The following is a 26,729-nucleotide window of genomic DNA, read 5'->3' on the forward strand; positions in this document are numbered from 1 at the left end:
TTTCCGACCCACCTAACACTGCCTCGATAGCATCAGCAAATATTCTTGCACCCTTTCTATTTAAGTGTATCCCATCCCTGTAGAAGCAATCTCTCCTGTTAACAAGTACAGTCCAGGGTGAAAAAAATTCTACCCCTTGAGTCTTGCATAATCTTTCCAGGGCCGAATTGATCGACAAGGCTCTCATCATATACTCCCTCCTATCGTGCCTGGGCAGAATTGCAGACACTTTCAAATTCAACCCTATTTCATGGCTTTTTTTCAACAGTGACCTGTACTTGTTGAGCAATTCTGCCAGTTTCCTACTCTTGATGTCATTAGTGCCAACGTGTACAACTATATCACCTTTTGTGCCCTATTACTCTCTCTCTCTCTCTCTCTCTATCTCTCTCTCTCTCTCTGGTTGCCTCTTGATCATGCTGCTGCAGAATGCAATCATCAAATACATCCCCAAAGTCTTGACAGTGTGCGAGTGAGCAATCCAAAAATTCCAGTCTATATCTGAGAAGTTAAAATCCCCCACTATAAGACAATCTGATTTACAGGCCCACTCTGCTTATCTGTATATTTGTTTGTTGATGAGAGGCTTAATGATTCTCATCAGAATCCTTAGGCTTATAACACACTCCTACTCTTAATTTTTCTTTTCCAGTGTTGACTTAACACTGCACTGTCCATCTATATCAACTGGATGCACTTCCTTAGATTCTGTGTGTTTCTTTACTAACAGCATGACCCTTTCTCCCCTTCTATCCTGTCTATCCTTTCTGTACTCATTGTACTCCCCAAATTCCAATTCTTCATTTCTTATATCTGTGTGACACCATGTCTCTGATATCCCAGCAATATATAGAATGTAAAATATTCTAGCCACTATATCCACAAAACTGGGTATCATATCATTCATTGCCAATGGCTGAAAAATTCTTTAATGAGTTTCCAGTACCTTTAAACTTAAAAATCCTTTGAAATAAAAACATTATTGAGCTGATCAAAAGATCACCTGTTTTAAAAATTGTCCTGTTTTAAAAATTGCAAAGACAAAATCAATGGGTGGAAACAGAATAAGCCTAAACACATATTGCAACTAATCCTCCAGGGAAAAACATACATTGGCTTTTATGAACTGTGACTTGAACATATTCATCAGTCAGCAAGATTTCACCATATTAAAGTTTGACTGAACAAAACGGAAAAAAATTATACAATTCAGACAGTATGTGCGGGTAGCATGATGGCATCGTCATTTCCCTTCCCACACTGGGTGGAAAAGGCCTGGGTTTGAATCCCATCAATGATGCAAGAAACGTTTGTAAGCTTTTTCACTCCATAGCTTAGTTAGTCGGTCTCTAGCATAGATAGCAAGGTCCATCTCCCCCCCCCCCGGGAAACCGGGTTTTTCGCCCAACAAAACTGATCCAGGCAAATTGACATAAGAATTTATGTGAGTAAAATATTAGTATAAGTAATGGCCACATGGTGCAAGAAAGCCTATGGCTTAGTCTGCACCAGCCAAAAAAAAAAGCCTCTACCACCCACGTAGGCAACTTATTCCAGTAATTTATAACTTGCTGGCTAAAATAAAACTTTCTGCAGTCCAATCTAAACATCTCTCCCCTGTAACTTGAATTTATGTCCCTAGTTCTAGCATCATTTATAATCTTGAAAATTTCATCCTCAATCATTTTACTGATGCCTTAAACACCTCAATCAAATCTGCTCTAAGGTGTCTAGTTTCCAAACTCTGCAACATTAGCATTAGTATTAGTAGAGGCATATGATGCAAGAAAGCAAGCTTATGCAGCATCAGCCAAAAAAAAAAAAAAAAAAAAAACACACCTCCACTTCACCCCTCCATTCGTTCGAAATACCTGTCCAGCTGAGCCTTAAATTTATTTAGGCTATCAACTTCCATGACAAGGGATGGAAGTCTGTTCCACCAACCAACTATCCACTGGCTAAAGGCAAATTTCCGCACGTCTATCCTACGTCTGTCTTTCCTCAATTTGAATTTATGCCCTGTTATGTGATTATTCTGGGCAAGAGGAAGAATCCCATCAGCATTGAGCATGCTCAAACCATTCAAGGCTTTATACACCTCTATCAGATCACCTCGCTGGTGCCTAGTCTCCAGACACTGTAATTTGCAAAACTTAAGCCTTTCTTCATAAGAGCAACCCTTTGTTCCATTCACTAACCTTGTTGCCCTTCTCTGTACTAGTTCCAGCAGCTCTACATCCTTCTTGAAATGAGGCCTGCAGACCTGTATACATTACTCAAGGTGTGGCCTGACCATTGCCTTATACAAGGGAATAATCACCTCCTTATCCCTGCTAGAAAAATTCCTGTATATCATTGACAATACACCATGAGCTACTCTTGCAGACTGTCTGCACTGCTCAGAGAACTTCATATCTGCCTGCACAATTACCCGCCCCCCAGGTCCTTTTCATTCTCTACCACTGTCAGTGTAGTACCACAGAGTTGATATGTTGCTCTGGGGTTGCTGTTTCCCATATGTAGTACTTCACATTTGTCAATGTTAAACTTCATTTGCCACCTCTCAGCCCATCTGCTCAACCTTTCCAGATCCTGTTGCAGTAGCATAGTGTCAGTAGTGTCCTTGACAACCCTGCCAACCTTTGTATCGTCTGCAAACTTGGACATTAAGCTGGATATACCATCATCAATATCATTTATAAATACAGAAAACAATAATGGACCCAATACTGAACCCTGAGGGACTCCACTAATAACATTAGTCCAAGATGAGCAGTGTCCATTGATTACCACTCTCTGTCTTCTCCCCCTCAACTACCCCTTTATCCATAGAAGCAATTTGCCTCCAATGCCACACTGCTCCAATTTCTGAGCAGTCTTCCATGTGCAACAGTATCAAAAGCCTTTCTAAGATCCAAGTATATAATATCAAAGTTATTTCCTCCATCCAGTTCTTTTGTGACTGCATCATAGTATCCAATCAAATTGGTCAGGCAAGACTTCCCCTTAACAAAACCATGCTGTGTCTGAGCTATAACTGAAGTCTTGTCTAGATGATCCTGCAGTGTATCTTTAACCCCAGGCGCCTTTCTTGTGTTTATCTTCAACAATTTCTCCTCCACTTTACTCTCAGTTATTACAAGATTCTCTACATATTCCCACATATTTAAAGTCTTTGCATATTCCCACATATTTGAAGTCTTTCTTCATAAGGACGCCCTTTTGCCGATCTCACCAGGCGAGTAACCCCTCTTTGCACCCTTTCAAGAAGATCGATGTCTTTCTCTAGGTGCTGTCTCCATACTTAAACACAGTATTCCAAGTGTGGTCTAACAAAAGCCTTATATAATGGGATTATCACGTCCCTATCTCTTCTTGAAAAAGTTTGATAGATCATTGATAAGACACCATGGGCCTTCCTTGCAACCTGTTTACGATGCCCAGAGAATTTCATGTCTGACCATATCGTAACACCCAAGTCCCTTTCCTCCAGTACTGGGTTTAGTTGAACTCCACCAAGTGAATAAGTTATTTTTGAATTACTGTTTCCCGTGTGTAATGCCTTACACTTTGTTGGATTGAAGCATAGCTGCCATTTTTCTGACCATTCCTGAAGTCTATCCAGGTCTCTCTGAAGAAGCTCAGCTTCTTGACAGTGATCATTAACTAATCTACTAATTTTAATATCATCTGCAAATTTCGACATCATGCCCTCTATCCCATCATCAATGTCATTTATGAAAATTAAGAACAACGGTGGTCCTAATACTAATCCTTGGGGAACCCCACTTCTTACATCAACCCAATCTGAGGAATAGCCATTTATCACAACCCTCTGCCTCCTGCCCTGAAGCCATCCTGATATTCATCTAAGGATTTTCACACCGATTCCAACCTGTTGCAGCTTATAAAGCAACCTCATGTGGAACTGAATCAAAAGCTTTTCTGAAATCTAAATAAACAGTCGAAATTATTCCCTAAATCCAGCCCATGAGTGACCCTTTCAAAATAGCGAACCAGATTTGTTAAACATGATTTTCCCTTTACAAAACCATGCTGAGTATCCTTGAGAATTTCAATTCTATCCAAATGATTCTGAATTCCACCCTTGATCATTGCCTCCATGATTTTCTCTACCACTGAAGTCAGACTGACAGATCGATAATTTCCCACTTCACTCTTAGGACCACCCGTATGTATGGGAGATACATTGGCACTTTTCCAATCCAACCGATCTTCCAAGAGTCTAGTGATGCTCGCATAATTAGCCTCAATGGTTCAATGTACTCATTTGCCACCTCCCTTAAGATTATAGGGGATATTCCATCAACTCCAGGAACCTTACTGGCCTGTAGGCTTGAAAGTTTTTTCATTAAATAATCTTGCGAAATTTCAATATCATTAATTACATATTTTTCAACTTCACTCCCACAGTTTCCCATTGCCACAAAAGGTTTTTCTTCTGTAAATATTGATGCAAAATAACTGTTGAGTTCATCTGCAACAGCAGCTGGTGTATTTAATACTCTCCCCTTTTCCTTACGTAAAGGTTTGTTCTGCTCTTCTTAGCATTTATATATGTGAAGAATTCCTTATCCCCCCCCCCTCTTTGCTCTGTTTGCTAGTGATTTCTTATAAACTGCCTTTGCCTGTCGAACCTTTTCTGTGGCTATATTACAGATCATCTTGTAGCTGTTATAAGCTTCAGTACTTTTTATTGCTCTGTAACTTTTCCATGTCACCTTTTTCTGCTCAAGTAATGTGGCAACTTCACTATTCATCCAACTTGGAACCCTCCTCGTGGAGTATTTTTTTTAATGGTAAATACGCATTCAAGGCATCTGTGACTAATGTTTTAAAAGCATACCACAGTTCAATTGTATTTGTTCTCTGTGCGATATCTACCCAGTTAATAGAGACCATGTAGCACCTTAAGGCATCATAATTTCCTTTTCTGAAATTATAACCCATTCCTTTGCCTTTTACTACTACTACCTCTCTCTTCACCATCCACCGTAGAACTCCGTGATCACTTCCTGCTACTGGTTCCTCTACTGTCAGCCCTGTTATGTCATCTGATTCATGGGTGATGATGACGTCTAGGATATTCTTTTCTCTAGTACTTTCCCTGAACATGTTGATACAAGTAGCAGTCATCTAGTCGATTTAAAAATTTTGTTCCCCATGTCGAGTTTCCTTCCCATTTTCTCCAATCAATTAGAGGCAAATTGAAATCACCCATAATAAGACATTGACGCTTACTTTCCCATTCCATTTGCATGTAGAGGCTTTCGTCATAATCTTCACAATCACCTGGTCTGTAGATTACTCCTACTCGCATTATACCTTTGTTTCCAACTATCTCACACCATACAGATTCTATACTAGCACATGAAATGTCTGAATCCGGGAAAGTTATCATCGCACACAGGCTGTTTCTGATAAGAAGCATTACCCCACCACCCCTTCTATCTACCCTATCCTTCCTAAATACATTATACAAGCCGTACTGAAACTCATCATCCTCTATTTCCAGGTGGCACCACGTTTCCGTAAGCCCTATTATGTCCACATTAATTGTTTTAACCTGTTTTTAAACGATGCATTCTTCAAATGCATGTCATTTTAAGAAATAATAATGATGATAATATTTATGAAGCGGTGAATGGAGGCAGGGGTAAAGGTTTGATCTTAGTTTTGTTTTTCAATGGTTACAAATGCAGATAAGCACAATTGGGGTAATTAGTTCCCAAAATTGTTCATATATTTTTCAAAAAGAAAAGGATTCAGGAAACAAGTCCTCAAGATTTTAAACTGGTGATGATCTTTCAGCATGAGTATCTATGCATTAGTTATGAAGAATAGAAAGGTGAAATTTATATCATTATCATTCTGATTTAATATACCTAGCTTTAACTGAATGTTTTGTCTCTTTTAGACACCCAGCAGTTTGTCATCACATTCAAAACATCTAATAGTTATTTAGAGGTACCTGGATGGCAAAATGGGGATTTAGCCTTCAGTTTCCGCACAGCCAGTACAGGAGCAGTGTTGCTCTATCAACCATCTACTGATGCAGGCAGGGGGTTATTCTTCAGAGTCATACTACAGACTGGTAAAGTAGTTGCTTGATCTTCTGCGTTAATTAAGAAATGATTCTTTGTTAATTTAAATCATCTCCAAATGCAAAATGCTAAAATAATGTTAAGTTATTTTATCAAGACCAGATTGTAAATAAAAATAAAATTTTTCAATAAACTGATGTGGATAGGGTGCACTCTTTCATTACTATAGTTTTGATCAATTCAGCAACTGCACAGTATACCACATCCTTTTTTTACATTCCTTCTTCATTGTGCAGTGAATTATTTTGTGAAGTATTAATTTCTATAGTAGCTGATGCAGATGTTTCTGTTTTTGCTCAACAAAGAATTGGGATAGTTTTATGTTAAACTGAAGAAAACTTGTTCAAGAAGCCTAAGGAACCAATGTTTTCAAAAGAATTGGTGGTATTTATATACAGTTGGACCTCTATATAATGAAAGTGATCGTTCCCTTGAAAAAATTTGTTAAACAGAAATTTTGTTATAAAGAAATATGACCTTTTCAACAGTGAAAAATAGTTGATAATACCCTTCCTTTTTTGGATGTGTTAGTCCAGCGTGTAGATTCACATTTAGTAACCTCTGTTTTTAGGAAGCCAATGTGCGCAGGCCAATTTACCAATTATGGCTCTGCGCATGCCCCTGGTCATTTATGTAGCACTGCTCGCACCTTATTCTCCCGCACTTGGACGCACTCTAGTTCAACTGGTAACAGGCAGTTGAAGATTTCTAAAATTAGGGCGGAGCTTTCAAATTGTGGCTATCCACCTCATGTTCCAGATAGATGTGAGCTTCAGGCTCATGAATTTGTTACGAAGTCTAACCCGCCTCACGTCAATCAATTTATCTCTACTGCCTACATCCCCTATTATCTGGGTGCATCAGAATGTCTTGTTAGGCTTTTGTGTTAGCATCATATACGATGTGTGCAATTTCCGGGGAGGAAATTACAATCTATTATTTCTAAGGTGAAAACACCAGTTCCTCCTTTCCTGCGGAGTGGTTCCGTATACCGTATTACATGTCCGGATTGTGGGGGGGGGGTGTTATGTAGGTGAGTCTGGTAGAAGATTAAAAGATCAGGTTTCTGAGCATGAGGTGGCTCTGTGAACTGCTAATTTTGAACGCTCCACAGTCGCCGAACATTATTGAGTTGAGCAGCACAATCTTGATCCCCAACGGGATATTGAAATCGTCGACTGTTCACATGATTGCCGCCAGCGCTCATGGCTTGAAGCACTACACATAGCCGCCAATAACAGTACTATGAATCGGACGAGGGGAGTACACTTACACCCTATTATAGAATGTGCTGTATTGCAGTGCGATGAGTGCTGGCGATCATCACGTGATTCTGCTTTACCGGCACCAGACTTGTGATACATGAGTCTGGTGATCATGCCCAGCTGACTTGTGCTATTGTAACTATCAATACATACTGAAGTACACCATTCACACACTAGCTGATAAAGAGGCACTTTGCTTCGAAAGCTACTATCTATGTATTTTAACGCTTTTATTATATATATTTTAACTCTTTTATCTTGTTGTATTTTAATGCTTTTATCTTGTATTTTAATGCTTTTATTTTGTTGTATTTTAATGCTTTTATCTTATTTTATTTCTGTTTTATCTTATATATATATCATTTTTATTTTAATAAATTTATTTTAACCAGTTAGTCAGTCGTTGCAAGAAACTTTGATGATATAATGCAACCCGATGCACAAGGCCTGTTTTCTAGTAAAAATATTGTAAATTCAGAAATATAGTAAAAGATGGGAAATAAATCAGAAATAAGTGGGAATGAATAAATTTTCTAACATTTTAAAGCAATTAAAATTATTAATACATACATATTAAGAAATGACTACTTACATGATGCACTGATTATATTAGTATGCTTTTAAGAATTATGTCATAAAATATTTGGGTTGTTTGGAAGGTTTAATATTGCTATTGCTCTGATTCCATTTCTTACTCTCATTTTCATCCAACTGATCGTCGATATTGTCACTAGTTTTTTAAATGTACGCCAAAATGTTGGAGTCATTCAGATATTCAGCTACCATGACATCATTATCAACTCCTAAAAATTCATCAAGAACATTTCTCCACTGATCAAACCTTGCTTGGAACTCTTCCCATGATTGCTCAATGTCTTGTAATAGTTCTTTGGCATTAATTGGCATTTTAGCAAGTTTTGTGAAACAATTCTTAATCATTGTTTCCATCACAACTTGACTCCACACTTTTGCCAACTGCAAATCTATAACAAAATCCATAGGTTGGTTAGTTTCTGTTCTGAGTATAATTTTTCTTCAGTATTTGCCTTCAGTATTGCATTTTCAAATCCTTGACCCATTGGCTGCAGTTTAGAGGAGGTATTTGGATTGAAGAAAACAAGCTTTACACTTGTATGTGTCGAAATTACCAAGTGAAGGAGGGCAGGGTAGTTGTTGACAATTAACACAATTTTTATATTTTCTTTTGTTATTTTTCTATCGAAATTTAAATTACACTGTTCAAACATTTTTTTTCAAAACTGTTTTTTTTCCAATGGGTATAGTCTTTTTCTTCGATTGCAACTCCACTTTCATCAGAAATAACTTTTTTGAGTAAGCTCCTTGGGCCTCTTTAAATTTGTCCAGCCAACCAGAACTGGCTTGGAATGTTTTATGCTCCAGAAAAGACGCATACTCCATAGTCTTTTCCATTATTAATGACTCTGATATTGGCACATTTTGGTCTTGAATCAACTTCATCTACATCTTCATGCAGGCATAACTTCACACGAATCCAAATGGGTCCCATTTCCTCAAACAATTTGAAAATCGAAACAGTTTTTCAGAATGGTTAACACAGTACTGGTAGGAATACTAAATTTTAAAGCAATGTCTTTTTTTTACGTTCCGATCTACACTATTAAGCACTTCCACTTTTTCACACTACACCCAAGCATTTCCTCTTAGATAATGTAAGGTTACTTGCACAGCAGCTGAAACAAAACTGAAATTAGGGACCACTTGTACCTACCATGTAAACAAAGACAGGTAAAATTTAGTGAAAGTGTGGGTGACTCATTTCTTCGAAACAACAGATGAATTTCCGGGATAAAGGAAAATCACTCTCTCTTCTAGTTGTCTAATAGGATGCTTAAAGTAGAAAACAGGTTGATTAGACACAATGTCTGCATTGAGAATATGCCTTAATCTTTGCCAATGGCTGTGAATACATTGATAGCAGTTGACCAGTGCAACTTCTCGGTACAGTAGTGTATAGGATGTATAGGTTTTACTTCTTATTTTTAGCCATTTCTGACCCATTGCTCGGGAAAGGCCTCTCCCAAAGCCTTCCATCTTTGTCTGTCCCGTGCAGTGCTTGGCCAGTTTCCTTCTGCAGGGTTTTACAGGCACCACTAAATTGTAAAATGTTTTAGCTCTTAATTTGTGCTTTCTACAGCATCGGCTCTATTGCTTGAAGACCGGAGGTGCGAACAGTATGTACCCGGGTCTCTCAAAATCAGTTCATTATATGGAAATTTTCATCATTATATAGGAACTATTTTGAATGTAATGCAAGGGGAAATCCAAAAAGTTCGTTACATAGAAAAATTTTCTATATGCTGATTTTTTTTTTTTTTTTTGACACTGAAGGAATAATTTTAAAACACTTTATTCAAGTAAATTGAACTTTACAGTTTAGTTTTACCAATGTCTCTTTGGGAAAACTGGCGAAAATTGGTGAAATTTCAAAATATATGTGGAATAGTAAAAAGAATTCTGGCTAAGAAAACAAGGAAAGAAACACAATTGAAATTTTCCAAAGTAATGGCAATACCAACACTTTTTTACGGTTCTGAAACATGGATACCGAAACAAAGAGACATTAATAGAATACAAGCTGCAGAAATTAAATTTTTAAGAAATGTTAAAGGATGTACAAAATTAGATAAAATACCAAATGTAAATATAAGAAAAAAATTAAAGATTTACCCAATTAATGAAAAAATTATAGAATATAGACAAGGATAGAACATGTAGAAAGAATGGAAGATAATAGATACCCTAAATTAGCTTACACATATAGAGCAAAACGAAAAAGAGACAGAGGAAAAGATGGGCAGACATCTTTGAGATTGGAACAGGCAGATCACCTAATTCATGAAGAAAGACAAGACAAGACAAGTTTAGTTTTCTCTTCTTAAGTTTCTATTATTATTATTATTGCTCTTATATTATTTCTCCCTGATTGGGGGTTCCACCGCATGATGGGTATTGCTACCAAGTACACAGGGTGGATGTTGTTATGTCTGGTGTTACTGGTGTTGTTCGAGGAACTCTCTGACTATCCTACAGGTGTTCAGGATTTAAAGCTTTCATTCAGGTTTCCTCACAGATGCTAGTTTCCAAGGCCTGCAATCTGTAGAACTAAAGTCTTTCCTGGTATTCTTAATATTTACTTGACAATTTATCAATCTGTTAAGTAGACATATGTTAATTTGCAAATTGATTGACTAATTTCATAGAAGTGTGTTTTACTAGAACTGTTACATATATATAATTCTAGTTTATTAAAGTTATTCAAATTAGTTCAGATTAGCAGTATGTTGGAGTTGTTTGCAGAATTGTTAGGTATTAAGGCAGATTAAAACATGTTTATGCATTTACAAGTGGACGAAGTTGACATTAATGTTTATGTGGACCTTTTACATTCACACTTGTACTATATAAATGGTACATATATTTGAAATTGAACTTCACTAGTGTAGCTGTCTAATATTAGTAGACACTGATTCTAAATAACAGAAAGAATAAGAAAGGGATGGTATTCTCACCTTAGTAAAAAATGTTAATAAGAGGTCCTAATCCACATCTGATTATTTTATTTATTTATTTTTTGTCATCAGCAATGGAATGTTCCTTTCAAAAAAGCTCATTTTAAAGTTATTAACTTGTACATTCTCTTGTTCATCCTCTTCCAATGTGTATACTGAACTTACTATGCCGAGTTTTGTGATTTCTAACAATAATTGCCCTCAATTATATAGGAGAAGGACTTTAATCTTCCTCTTCTGCAGTGCCACAATCTTAAAAGAGATAACTGCAGATAAACTGCATACCATCACCGTAATACAAATAATTTTTGATTATAATACAGGTAATGAAATGCTAGACCTTTTCATGAGTATTAAGAACTTTGCTAAAACTCATTTTGAGCCATTCTTTGAATCTGATCATAGCTGTCACCTACATTTCAATGTTCAGACAGTTTAATATTATCCCCACAATAAACCTTCTCGAACAACAGTCCACAAAAAAATTTCATTTTCATTTTCAGTTTATAAATTCTAATGTTGCATTTCAGCCTTTACAGTTATTTTCCTGGCACATTCTAAAAGATTCACCAAGTGAACTAGCATCCAAACTTCTTTTAAGCTAGATCAGGAGCATTGCCAAAATGCAGAAGCAGGCAAGATTGGAACTTATTGGTGCTTTTGAATGAGGAAAAACTCTTTACTATTGCCACCCTATTTGAACACTATTACCACAAGAATTTCTCAATACAATTCAGTGAATGTGCTATTTATTTCTCTGAAAAAACAGAAAAACGTTTTCAGAGAAACATGTATCACACTCACTGAAACAAATAGAAACAAATCAGAAAAACAAATGAGTATATCTAAAAGACATGTCCTGCTGCAAAAAAATAAATAAATAAATAAATAAATAATGAACTGCAGCCTCTTCAAATCTTGACTCCTCCAGCCTCAATTTTTGGTTAAATTTCATCTGTTATTTTAATGAGTCTGACCATGAACATGATGCCATTACCATTGAACATCCATTTTACTTTTCTGCCACTGCAAAAGGTCAAGGCCAACATTAATAGATTGCCCCTATCCAACACTGTAGGATCTGATTAATTTGCAATGTCGTCAAGAAGTCTAGCCTGTATATTCTCAATGCACTCATTGATATTTTTAACAGATGCATACATCAAAAATTACTTCCTAATAGCCAGTTAAAGTATAATATCTTTATCATTCCAAAAAGTGCCTAATCACCCCAACTCAAAGATTTGATGGCCCATAGCACTTTCTGAAGCTCATACAACAAATTCTGCTCTCATCAATTACTAAGTAGCTCCTTCCAAGTTCTCTTTTGCAAATTCACTGTGGCAAAGAAAGGTGCTTGCACCATCACAGATTACTATAGAGCACTTTTATTGCCATTGAATCCATGCACAGTAGCCCTCAGTTCAATGTGACTTATCTATTCACAACTTATCAATCTTTTCTCTCTCATTCAGCTATGCAATCTCTGGAGACATTCTCACTTTTTTTCCCACTTTCTTTATAACAGAACCTCAATTCTTTTTAGTATGTCCTCTACCTTGTTTAGATTAGTTTATATGAGCATTTTCAGCATGGAACACTATGTGCTATTCTTTTTCATAGTCCTCATTCTTCCTCTTCTATGTGCAAACATTCTTCTTATTGGTTATGCCAATGATCTAAAAATTTGAGCTATCTCTTGATCTGCCAAGGAGTTCTGTGAAAACATCATTATCAAAAAGCAACCACCTTGAAATACCTAGTAAGTACTAGAGCCAATTTGGTTTTTTCCATCAATCCTATTGAACTAGTCCATATTTCCAAAGAAAGAAAGAAGCTGCTCTTTGCATTCCATCCCTCTCTTGCTGGGCAGCAGATTAGATATGTAAACTGTCAAAAAAAAGATTCTCAAAACTTTTGTTTAAATCTCAACTCCTGAATGCAAAGGTTAAAACTATTGAAAGCTTCTGGCTGTTAAAACAGAATCCAACTGATATCTGACAAGCATTTAATTATGAAATACATCAAAATACACATCCCACCAATAATGCTATGGGGTTCAGAAATTTGGCTGCAGCATCACCTACTAATCTGAAAGTGTTTAAATCCACAGAATATTATATTCTGCATAGTGCACCAAATAAATAACGAGACTGTGTGCACTCTGCATTTAGTATTAACATAAGAGGCCAAAATAGTACATGATTAGATCCACTAGAGTGTGTTCTTTCCAATAATGCAAGTTGAAACTTGTCTGGTCAGTAGTTCGTGATTTATGATGGAAAGGGTAATAGTAGTTTTGTGCATGTCGTCAGAAAATGGAAAAGAGCAAAGAGCAGGTATTTTATTGTACATTAGGAATAAGTGCTACAGAAATTTTTGATGATTTAAAAAAAGGTTATGCTGATGAATGTTTGTCTCGACCAAGAGTGTTTGAATGGTTTTCTCATTTTCGTAAAGGACATGAGTCATTAGAGAATGATCCTCGACCTGGCTGACTGATCTCTGTTCAAACACCGGAGATTTTCACAAAGGTTCGAAAATTTGTGACTGAAGACAGATCAGTTTCAATGAGGTTTCTGAGGTTGCTGAGATGATCAGTAGCAATAAGGAATCTGTATGAGAAATACTAAAAGAAGATCTGGGTAAGAGGAAAAATTTGTTCTCATTTTGTACCGCATTTGTTGAGTTTCGAGCAACAAGAAAAGAGTCGAGTGTTGCATCAATTTTATGGCGTGTATTGACAATGACCTAACATTTTTGTGTAGAATCGTTACTGGTGATGAGAGTTGGGTATTTCAATATGATCCCGAGACAAAACGTCAGAGTTCAGAATGGCATTCACCATCCTCTCCCCCTCAGAAAAAAGTGCAGTTAGAAAAATCACGAGTGAAAACCATTTTGATTGTGTTCTTTGATATCAAAGACATTATCCATTGAGAATTTGTGCCTCAAGAGACAACAGTCACAAAAAAATTCTATGAGGAGGTGTTGAAGAAGTTGTGGGATCAAATTCGTCAGGTGAGATGCAAAATGTTCAACTCCAAATATTGGTTGTTTGATTGTTGTTGCATGAAAATGCACCCGCACATTTTGCATCAACATCAAGCAATATTTTGCCAAAAAATCAACTACAATCATCGAACACCCCCCAGTATTCTCCAGATTTGGCTCCCACAGATTTTTGTTCCCCAAAATCAAAACAGCTATGAAAGGAACACAATACAGGATGAAAGAGGACATCCAGGCTGCAGTGACTGACCAGCTGAAGAGGAGTTCAGAAGTGAGTACCAGAAGAGTAGTTCCAGAAGTGTTTTCAAAATAAAATTTGTATAAAAGATGTAAATAGTGTGTGCACATCGGAGGCGATTACTTTGAAAATATATAACCTTACTTTGCCATTAGTGTTATTCTTTTTTTTGTAGTAGTAGTGTCAGTCTCATTATTTAATTGGCACACTGTGTATACTGGGCTAATGGGAATGCCAGTTTTCCCTTTTCCATATCTCAAATTATCATGAGTACAAACCTTGAATAATACATTCATTTAGACACTGTTACTACTAAAGTCACTCAAAGCTGTCTTTAAATGGGATCAAGTTGTCTGGCACATTCCTCCACCAAATATCAGAAAGAAACCATCTCTATTGTGAACTCAGAACAACTTCACTCGGTGGATTTTTCCCTATGCTCCTGATTAACATCACTAGCAAGTTGGATTTTGACCACTTGCTATATCTTTTGTTTCCTGCTAAGAAATACTTCAACTAGTGTATTAAATAATCTCCAGGGCTCACATCTGGTCAATATGGGCTTGAGGACCAGATGGGCTCACATCTGGTCCTGAGCTGGATATCATCATTCTTCCCTTTTTGTTGCTTTCTTGGTGATTCCCTTCAACTTCTCTCTCTCTCTCCCTCCCTCCCTCAGTGTAACTGTTATTTGGTTCTTAGGAGCATTAGCAACTAAGGCCATATTGCTCCGAGATATGTGGTGGTCATTTCCTGACCTTTCTGCATCCTCTGTATTTGGTGGTCACGGGCTCGAACCCCGGTCTAATCAAGAAGCATGTGCTATGCACTGCTGCTCCTGCCCACCCAGCTATGAAGGCGCCTCCTCTCAGGGTAATGTGGGAATTTTTTTTTTATGGCTGGTGCAGCATAAGCCTCAGGCTTCCTTGCGCCATATGGCTAATAATAATAATAACTAAGTCAGGGATAATATATTCATTATATGTTATATGTGAATGTGCTTGCTTGTTTACTAACTTAAGGCTATGCAAAATTTTTCTGATTCACTGCACTATATGTCAATTAAACATTTATAATCTATGTAACTTGTGTAATGCTCATGTTAGCTTGTATGGTGCATGCTCTTTAGGGCAGCCAAAGTATTCATTTATCTATATGTTCATGTTCTGCTGGATATTTATGTAACTGGGAAGTTAATAAAGGATATTTATTTATTTATTTAACATGGAATCCAAAGCCTACTGGTAGAACCCTTTTAAAATCCAAATGTCTGCTGCATATATGACAGAATATCAGAACAACAGGCAGAATAGCTACCATTTGACTTAACACTACTAACATGAGGAAAAACACCCTCTCCCAATAAAATGTTCAGCAATGTCATGCTGCCCTATCAGCCCAGTATGCTCGCTGTATTCCAGTTTAGTATTAGTAGTGGCCAACAATGCAAACAAGAGGCCAAAAAATGGTACATTTTCTGCCTCTCATTCAGGAGGTGGACAATGTCCAGGGAAAGCTTTTCAGAGACTTTCGGGTCTGGGATTTGTTCTTAATAACTAAGAACAAATTTGTTCTTTGCTCACCAAAAACAGTTTATCCTTTCATTCCTAATTTCTGTCAAATGAGTGCAATGCAGTGTGCACCAATTTGTGTTCAAAGTGGTTGCCTCCGTAGCCAGGTGGACAGTAGCAGCAGTGCTTAGCACATGCTTCTTGATTAGACCGGGGTTCGAGCCCGTGACCACCAAATACGGAGGATGTGGAAAGGTCAGGGAATGACCACCGCATATCCCAGGAACAATATGGCCTTAGTTGCTAATGCTCCTAAAAACCAAATGACAAACAAACAAACAGTGTTCAAGGCCATATGAGATTTAGTTCATTTGAAGCTACCCTTTAACCCACATGTTAGAAGATGCATGTAATTATAATGTAATTTAATATAAATAATTTTAATTGCACTGTTGTTCTGATTGCTACTTTGTGTAGTCTGCTGTCTATGTGAAGTTTTGTTTCACATGTGTGTTTCAGCTGGTTTAAAAATTAACTTTTATTTGGGCAAAAACTGAAGATGAGGTTAGCTTATACTCCCTCCAGCCCTTACAATACCAATTGACTTTAGTATATTATGACCATGGTATTTGTTGTTTGATGTAATTATTTAATTATTAATCAGTTTGTAAATTAATTTAGATTTTATTTAAGTATTAATTTACATTTAATATTTGTTGATTACTTTAAGTAGTAAATGAAACAGTGCCAGGATGAGATACAGGGGTTCCTCATTTTCCGAGGATAACAGAAAATTCAACTTAAAACAAATCCACTTAAAACAGGGAACAAATTTTCACAATATTATTAAAATAATATTAAAAGTACTTTTACATAGTAAAAAATGGATTGAAGGAACTGAAAATTGAGACTATTTTATTAGACATTTTTTATTATAGTATGTCACTCCTTTTTGTCATCAGTTTAGCCTCAGAATGCTCACTCATATTCTTTGTCTTGATTTTGATATCTCCTGCATTATTTAGGATGGCGTGAATTGTTGTTTCCTGGATCTTAGGGGGACACATGATTTCGATTACCCATTCTCCACTTCTTTTGCAGCCGCCTCCGTAGCCAGGTGGGAAGGAGCAGCAGTGCGTAGCACACGCTTCTTGATTAGACTGGGGTTCGAGCCCGTCACCACCAAATACGGAGGATGCGGAAAGGTCAGGGAATGACCACTGCATATCCCAGAGCAATATGGCCTTAGTTGCTAATGCTCCTAAAAACCAAATAACAAACAAACTTATTTTGCAATGTGTAACTTCTAATTTAACATCTAAACCATAACTTTTACATTGTCTTTTGTTTCATAATGATGTTTTATCATCAGCACTTCACTTTGAATGTGTGGTTAATAAAAATAAGAAAACTAAGAATTCACTTAACGTAAAAATTATTGAAAATATCAGGTGTGTCCACTACAAGCAACTGTAGGTAGAGGCAGTGGAGTGAACAGGACACTTGCAGGAAGAGTGGGACAGAAAGTCAAGTGTGTAGTGGCAATACTTCAACATAAGTAGAAACAAAGTACATAGATACTATTATATGTTTTATGTTTTTATATTTTTTATGTATTATTTGCAACCTCATAACTGTGGGGATTCGGATAATGAATATTCGGATACTGGGGACCTCCTGTTATATCTGTGCACCAGGCAATTATTCGAAATTGTGTTCTTCATCTGTGAGAGCATTTGAAGAAGCACACTCCTCCCCTGCTTCACCCCAGCTAACTATATTATATGAATAATTACCCTGCAATAGTGGTGCACCTAATTTTTACAAACATGGGGGTACTTGACCTGCTGTGTAAATTTTCTTTTTAACCTCTGGAAAACGTTTATTGGTTTTGTGAATTCTTCTTGGGGTATACTAAATGTTTCATCATTTCTTAATGGATTGCATTACTTATTGTTGCATTTTTTTATTTTTTAATGAAAAATTAAATATTTTAAAAAGGCTGTTTGTTTATATTTTATTTGCAAAAATATTTAGAAAGTGTTAATAATCATTAGATCATGTAATATAGTTTATAAATAAACAATTTATAAACTATATTACATGATCTAATGTAATATAGTTTATAAATAACTATATTTATAAACTAGAAGTAAACAATTCATATAACTCTCTATCCCAAGTAATTATCGCTTTCTGTATTTCCATGTTTAATATTCAAAAATAATAATGAATATTTCAAATGAATCTTTCAAAAAGATGTAATTTACAACCGAGTCTGTTAATAATCGTTGGATCACATGCGAGAGTTTTTATAAATACTGAACTAGAAAGAAACACACAGTTCCAAACTTTATAGCTTCAGTAGCAGTCAGTTTGCCATGGTAGTGTAACTACAAATTAATAGTGACCAATGTTGTGTAGCTGGGTGCACTCATGCTATAATTCTGGGAAGATGATAAAAAAAAATTTGAAAACCATACTAAGAACCCTATGCACTGTCTGCATTGCTCAGAGAACTTCATGCTTCCTATGCTACAAAAAGTACAGAAAATCACAGATTTTTATCTTCAGCGAACAATTAGTTAGGGCTTGTTATTTTTGAGTTACACCTCACAGGTGAAGTCCCAATTTTGGGTTCAATTCCAGCACTGAAATCAGGCTCTAGTAAATTAGATTACATTTTTATAATTAATTATCCCATTCCTCTTTACATATTTTAAATACGTTCTTGTTTATACTCCAGCACGACCACCAGGTCAGTGAGGTTTGCAATATATAAATCATTAATTAAAACATCAATCATATTTAGCAGTACCCCAATATTGACGTCAGTATTTCATACTTTTTTTTAATGATGGTAGCCTTGATCGTTGTGGTTATTGGATATCATGTTTTATATTTAATGATTCTTATGCCTGTTGTTGAAGTGGTTCTTCCAAAAAAAATGTAATTTTCACATCACAGTGTAATGCTGCTGATTATAATGTTAGTTATAAGTACATAATGTAATGTTAATAATAAATTTGATGAATTTGAGGTATTGCTCAAAACATCAAAGGCAGATATTGTAGGGATTTTAGAGACGTGGTGTCACACAGATATAAGGGATGCAGAACTGCAATTTGGGGAGTACAATGTCTACAGAAAGGATAGACAGGATAGGAAGGGAGGAGGGGTTATGCTATTAGTTAAGAAATACATAAAATCCAAGGAAGCCAGTCGACATTGCTGGACAGTGCAGTGTCGAGTCAGTTTGGTGTGACATAAGCATTGGAAGATCAAAATTGAGAGTAGGAGTGTGCTATAGGCCTAATGACTCTGATGAGTATAATAAGAAACTGTATGGGGAAATAGAGTGGGCCAGTAAATCAGAGAGTCTTATAATGGGGGATTTCAATTTCCCAGATATTGACTGGAATTTGGTGGCTGGTCACTCACACACTAGCAAGGCTTTTGTGGATTTATTGGATGATTGTTTACTACATCAGCATGTTCGAGAGGCAACTAGAGGGAGTAATACTCTTGATTTGATTATCAGTAGTGATTCTTCATTCATTAAGAATCTGCAGGTAAATGAACCACTAGGTGGCAGTGATCACAGTGTGCTGAAGTGGGATTTACTCAAAGAGGTAACTACCATTAGGGGTAAAGGGAAGGGTTACAAAGGAGGTTACAAAGGAGGTTAGGCAGGCGAAGGCAGATTACGAGAAATCTTAGGCAAGGGATGCAAAGAAAAACAGCAAAGGGTTCTTTACTTATGTAAACTCTAGAAGGAAGGGGATGAATCAGATTGGTCCACTTGATATTGATGGGTCAACTCTTGATGATCCTGCTCAGGTAGCTAACAAACTGAATGAATATTTTGCATCGACATTCACACATGAGGAGTTATTCAGTGAGGGGAATGCCAGAGGTGTATTCAACTCTAGCAGTAAGCTAGAGAATCTTGTAATAACTGAGTAAAGTGGAGGAGAAATTGTTGAAGATAAATACAAGAAAGGCACCTGGGGTGGATGGGATCTATCCAGTTATATTAAAGGAGGCAGCAAAAGAAGTAAGCAAACCCTTAGCCATAATTATGAGAGCTGGGGAAGTACTCAGGGGAAGTACCCATGGACTGGAAATGTACAAATGTGACCCCAATTCACAAAGGAGGATCAAAGGGCGACACAAGTAATTATAGACCTGTTAGTTTAACTTCTGTTCCTGGAAAATTAATGGAGGCACTGGTTAAAGAAGCACTGCAGGATCATCTAGACAAGACTTCAGTTATAGCTCACACAAGGCATGGTTTTGTTAAGGGGAAGTCTTGCCTGACCAATTTGATTGGATACTATGATGCAGTCACAAAAGAACTGGATGCAGGGAATAACTTTGATATTATATACTTGGATCTTAGAAAGGCTTTTGATACTGTTGCACATGGAAGACTGCTGCTATGGATAAAGGGGTGGTTGGGGGGAGAAGACAGAGAGTGGTAATCAATGGACACTGCTCATCATGGACTAATGTTATTAGTGGAGTCCCTCAGGGTTCAGTATTGGGTCCATTATTGTTTTCTATATTTATAAATGATATTGATGATGGTATATCAAGCTTAATGTCCAAGTTTGCAGACGATACGAAGGTTGGCAGGGTTGTCAAGGACACTACTGACACTATGCTACTGCAACAGGATCTGGAAAGGTTGAGCAGATGGGCTGAGAGGTGGCAAATGAAGTTTAACATTGACAAATGTAAAGTACTACATATGGGAAACAGCAACCCCAGAGCAACGTATCAACTCTGTGGTACTACACTGACAGTGGTAGAGAATGAAAGGGACCTGGGTGGTGGTTGTGCAGGCAGATATGAAGTTTTCTGAGCAGTGCAGACGGGCTGCAAGAGTAGCTCATGGTGTATTGTCGATGATATATAGGAATTTTTCTAGCAGGGATAAGGAGGTGATTATTCCCTTGTATAAGGCAATGGTCAGACCGCACCTAGAGTACTGTATACAGGTCTGTAGGCCTCATTTCAAGAAGGACGTAGAGCTGCTGGAATGAGTACAGAGAAGGGCAACAAGATTAGTGAATGGAACAAAGGGGTGCTCTTATGAAGAAAGGCTTAAGTTTTGCAAATTACAGTGTCTGGGGACTAGGCACCAGCGAGGTGATCTGATAGAGGTGTATAAAGCCTTGATGGTTTGAGCATGCTCAATGCTGACGGAATTCTTCCTCTTGCTCAGAATAATCACCTGAGAAGGCATAAATTCAAATTGAGAAAAGACAGATGTAGGATAGACTTGAGGAAATTTGCCTTTAGCCAGCGGGTGGTTGGTTGGTGGAATAGACTTCCATCCCTTGTCGTGGAGGTTGATAACCTAAATAAGTTTAAGGCTCAGCTGGACAGGTATTTCGAACGAACAGAGGGGTGAAGTGGAAGTGGTTATTTTTTATTTATTATTATTATTTTATTTTATTATTTTTTTTTTTTGGCTGATGCTGCATAAGCTTGCTTTCTTGCATCAAATGCCTCTACTAATGCTAATGCTATGCTATGTTGGTAATGTTAGTGATGTTTAAGTTTGTAATGTTTAAGTTAGTATAAGTACAAAGCACAAATTCATAGAAAGCTAGTTCGAAGGTCTCCGGATCTGCAGTCTTGTGTGAAGGCATGCCTCAGAATGACCTTTCAAAAAGACTTGTTTCATGATGCAATGATAAAATTAATATAAGATCAGCTTTTATGAATGATCATAGTAGTACCTCAAGTACTACAAAGTGGTACAGTGGAATCCCTGTAATAGATAAGACTTTGCTTGATTAATTGCTATCCAGTGGCTTAATCCAGACTCTTACCAACTATTTCAGTAGCACACGCTTCTTGATTAGACCGGGGTTCTAGCCCGTGACCAAAATACGGAGGATGCGGAAAGGTCACGGAATGACAACCACATATCCCCGGAGCAATATGGCCTTAGTTGCTAATGCTCCTAAAAAAAAACTATTTTAGTAAAATTGCAATAAAATATACACAGGTATTTCTGTCTCTTTCCATATATTTTTTTTTAAATTATAGGTATCATTAGTAGAATTAATGCCATTTAAACTTAGTAAATGTTGAAATATAAATGTTTTGTTGTTTCAGAGAATGAGATATTATTCGAATACACTGTTAATCGGAAGGTGCAACATGTATCAGTTAAGTCACAGAGAAAACTGAACAGTGGAGAATGGCAGCAAGTGTGGATTGACCGTGATCCTCACCACTTGCAGTTTACAGTCAATCTGGACTCAGCTGTCAGTGATCTTGGAGAGACAGAAGAATTAGAGCTACCAGCTGGACCACTGTATTTGGGTGGTTCACCAAAGTAAGCTATGCCCTATTAATTTTTATTATCTATTTTGTAAATCTGAGGGTATTTTATGTGAATGTGAATAATTCATCCTTTCTGGAACTGGTACACAGCTAGTTATACTTTTATGTATAAATTATTTAATATTTCAGAATACCTGTTGGTCACTCTTCCCCTCGTTGATAAAAGAATGCCCGAGACTAATAAAAAAAATATGAAAAATATTATATATTAAGTTTTCAATATTTTAGGTTTATGTAGTGTCCACCACCACCTTGTAAGTATCTGTTTTCTTAAATGTCAGATAAGTTTTTAATATGCAGTACCTTTTAAGATCTATTCAAATTGGAATAAATTGATTTCAGACAGAAACATATGCATTTTTCAGGATTTTCCCTCCCTCTAATCCAGTTTTTTCATTTAACTTTTAGTTCCATCTTATCCTCCTCCCACCTACGAATGTCATTTGATGTTGGTAATTAAATATAATACAATATCAGAAATAAATGTTTAATAATGAAAATATTTTAGCAAAATGACCTTGTGTGCTAGGATTAAACTACATGATGAGTTTACTCCTGATTTGTAGTGAGTAAACCTGCTTTAGTAAGTACTTGTTGAACATGTCCCATTTAAAGTGGGTGGCAGATGGTGGTCTCCAATTCAAGTGCAACATCATCACTTGTCAATCACCTTTTTGTCATGTTTGCAACTTCTTGTCACTAATTCTGGCCTACCCAATTTGAGAAAATTTGAAAGATTGCTAGAAGTCAGAATTGGGCATCTCTTCCAAAATCAGAATCTACTCTCATCGTAGCAGTTTGGTTTCATCAAGAGCAAGTCATATGAGGATGCTCTTCTAACTCTCAGAAATCATGTCCAAGACTCAAAAGCTAAATATGAACTGACTATTGTTTTGCTTTGAGAGTGCCTTTGACCCCCCCCTTTGGTGGGAGAGCATCCGTGATAATCTCCGCTCTGCAAATTGCTCCTCCCAATTACACCAATTAGTTTGTGACTATTTCAGACAAAAATATATACGGGTCCTAACCAAGAGCTGCAGCATCACCAGATCCATCTCTAGAGGGTGTTCCCAAGGCTTTGTTCTGGGACCCTCTTCTGGAAAATTGTACTGAACTCCTGGCTGTCTAAACAACTTGACTATACTTATCCAATAGCATATGCAGATGATTTGGTCCTACTATTTCTTGACCTGACCTTTTTTCTTTAGAATCATAAGCGGATAAATTGTTTATTTACATAAAATTAATTTTTATTACTTTATTTTTATTTTGTTGTTATTTTTGTTTATCGAAATTAAGAGCTTCTTCAGTACTTGGAAACCTCACAGAATGAGCAACCAACAATAAGTTAAAAATATCAACTGCCAAACCTAAATGATGACTTTTAAGGGACAACAGAATCTACAGTGCACCCCACTCTTGAAAATTTACAGAAAACAAATTCCAATGATGGTGAAAAAGGTCAGGTCACCCCCACTTGAATCCCATTGGAGCTTGAATGCCTCCCAAAATGGAGGGGGTTGTTTGTTTGTTTGTTATTTGGTTTTTAGGAACATTAGCAACTAAGGCCATATTGCTCCAGGATATGCGGTGGTCATTCCCGGACCTTTCCGCATCCTCCGTATTTGGTGGTGACGGGCTCGAATCCCGGTCTAATCAAGAAGAGTGTGCTACACACTGCTGCTCCTTCCCACCTGGCTACGGAGGCGCCTATGGAGGGGGTAACCTGACCTTTTTTCCTTTAGAATCATGGGCGGACTAGTGGATAAATTGTTTATGTACATAAAATTAATTTTTTATTACTTTATTTTTATTTTGTTGTTATTTTTGTTTATTTTTAAAGACACTTGCACAGAACATTTTTTACAATGCCAGAACTTTCCACATGACTTTGATTCAATTAATTTAAAATAATCATTGCATTTAAAACAGTACAGTTTTGGTCTTATTAATTTAGGTGTTCATCAAAAAATCATGCAACATTTCATTTTTTCCTACAAATTATTCCATCTTTGAAAGATTCAGTGCTAATATTACCTGCATACTATTCATTACAAAACTAATTATGCACTGTTCTTTACTCATTAATACACATCATAATGCCAGCCAATGACTAAGCCCACAGAGTAGTAAGTACTACTCTGTGGTTCTTGACTTCTATTCCAGACGAATAACGCCCATCATCTGTTTACTAAGAGAGCAGCATTAAAGTGCAGTAGCGGCAAAGCAGTTTGTTCAGTAAGTTTCCTGAAGTTTTCTCTGGTTCTTTTGTTGGCTTTCTTTACCTTAGTCCAAATTCCCTATGTCAGGAGCACTAAATGCCTGGGCCTGACAGTTGACGACAATATGAACTTCACACTCTGTATAACCCACCTAACAGAGAAAATCAAAAAGTTCGCTATGGTCATTATTAGAATCACAAAAACCGACTGGGAACTAGGGCACAAAACCCTTATGCTCTACTACAAGGCAGTCTTTATTCCTACAGCAACCAAAAATACTAAAATTCAATCTAAACTCCTCTCACTTCAACAAATGATCCTAACCATGCTTAGATCCTGCAGAACTATCTCAACTGATGCCCTGCAGGTCATTGCAGGTGTCATGCCCCTAGACCTCCATCTAGCATTCCATGCATTTTGCTATTCTATCAAGCATGCCAAACCCATGACATTCATAGGAATAAGTTAACACCCTTGCAGATATTAAATTTGAGAAGACCCACTTCTTGATAGAATTGATGAAACAATAGCAAACACACTGGAACACATCAACTAAAGGCAGGATGACTTTCAACTTCATCCCAGAAGTCTTTTTCACAGCAAACCAGAGGACTTTCTCCTGGTTCACTCCTAACATCTACACATCATTTCTCATCACTGGCCATGGATTGATCAACTCAAAGCTGTTTCAGTTTGGATTAGCTAACACTGACTCTTGCATATGCCATCAAAAAGAAGATTGGATTCACATCCTGTACCATTGCCCACTCTACATGGACATCAGAAACATCCCGAAGGTGCAAATTCCCAGTCTTTCTCCCGGCAACGAGACAGTCTTAGTAGAATCCATCATCAACTTCAAAGCCTTCCAGCAGTTCTCAACTGAGCTATTTGTCAGCAAACCCACCACAAATTCAAATTAAGATGCCTAGAATAACAGCAAATGTTATTACTGCTGTTCACTATGAGGAACTTTAGGAATCTTTTTTTTTTTCTTTTTTCAATTTAATTATTATTATTTTTTTCAGTTTAATTTATTTCTTTTTTCCCTTTCAATTTATTTCTTTTTTCCCTTTCAATTTATTTCTTTTTTCCCTTTCAATTTATTTCTTTTTTCCCTTTCAATTTATTTCTTTTTTCCCTTTCAATTTAATTTAATTTTTTTCAATTTAATTAAAATTTTTTTTCAATTTAATTATACTTATTTATTAATTTTTTATTTCATTTATTTTATTATTATTTATTGTTATATGTTGTTTTTTTGTTTGTTTTTTTTCTGGTACCCTTAGCTTGGGCAGCTCTGCAGGTACAGGATTTTGCTGGCACCCACTGGTATAGCACTACTTCCAGTAGATGCAGGAATTTGCCCTTTCTAGAACAGACAAAGAGCAGTGGTCCACCTTCATGGGGCCAGGGACATACATACTTGTGGCCCACCTCCTCATAGTGCAGATGGGCACCAGGTTGGCTTTCCAGGTGATCCTGGCCTTCCTGGTGGCCAAGTTACCAGAAACAACTAAACAGCACAATAACACATACAGACTACACAAACACAACACTACACACATTTCTGGCAATTTTACAGAGTCCTGTATAATCATAAAGAACAATGGCAGAGTTGAACTAATGTTCCAAAGCCGCTGTACAGAAGATACTAATAAAAAAAAAAAAAAAAAAAAAAATGATCATACAACTAGTTACTGAGAGACTTTCTTCTCAAAAGAAGTATGTATGTATTAAATTATTTGTTTTAATACATATAATTACACAAATTTATTAGGATAATAAAATCATCAATGCAATGAGTTGAGTGAAGTAAGGGAAAATTGCTTATTTTTAAATTTATTTTTGTAAACTTCATTATACAATGCACAAACATAACAATTGGCAAACTTATTGCCTCAAGGGCAATGTCTTCCAGCTAATCAGAGTAGTCATTATTGTTGTTTTTGTATTGGTATGCATTGGGAAATTTGGCAAAAAACAAGCTTTCATTATTATTAGCAGTGATGTATTGAGACATTATATTTACAGAATTTTTAACAATATCGAAAAAAAAAAAAAAACAAAAAAAACATTTTAGTCAATTTTGTGTTTTTAATATCAACATTTTATATAAAAACAATGATGTGCAACTCAAAATTTATAGATTATTCGTTATTAAAATATAAACATAAATGAAAACTTGACAACCGTTTGCATATTTGATTGACAGTTTATAAGGATTTTACAGTGTACATTGCAACTATATTGAACTTATAGCATTGCAGAAAATTTAACCATCATAGATAGTTCTGTTCCCTTTATTTACAAGTGGCATTACATATTTGAACTTACTTTGTGTTAAGAGTCAGATTTATTATTTTCATATGGCACTTTATTTTCATCGCACTAGTAGGCAGCATGGTAGAGTGTCAGCAAGTTATAAAGCAACATTCATGT

The 26,729-nt window shown here is 36.5% G+C and overlaps 1 protein-coding gene across 1 annotated transcript in view; it reads left to right on the top strand.

Annotated features, from left to right (window-relative positions):
* Positions 1 to 26,729, top strand: part of LOC150081798 (axotactin-like) — a 638,696-nt gene that overhangs the window by 247,214 nt on the left and 364,753 nt on the right. Inside the window, exons 16-17 of the mRNA XM_090378896.1 lie at positions 5,939 to 6,115; positions 21,835 to 22,057. Of these exons, the coding sequence (XP_090235022.1) occupies positions 5,939 to 6,115; positions 21,835 to 22,057 (400 nt within the window). The remainder of the gene's footprint in view (positions 1 to 5,938; positions 6,116 to 21,834; positions 22,058 to 26,729) is intronic.

This window comes from Mastigoproctus giganteus, chromosome 8 (genome assembly GCF_048544385.1).
Source record: "Mastigoproctus giganteus isolate SK-2022 chromosome 8, ASM4854438v1, whole genome shotgun sequence".
Classification (NCBI taxonomy): Eukaryota; Metazoa; Arthropoda; class Arachnida; order Uropygi; family Thelyphonidae; genus Mastigoproctus; species Mastigoproctus giganteus.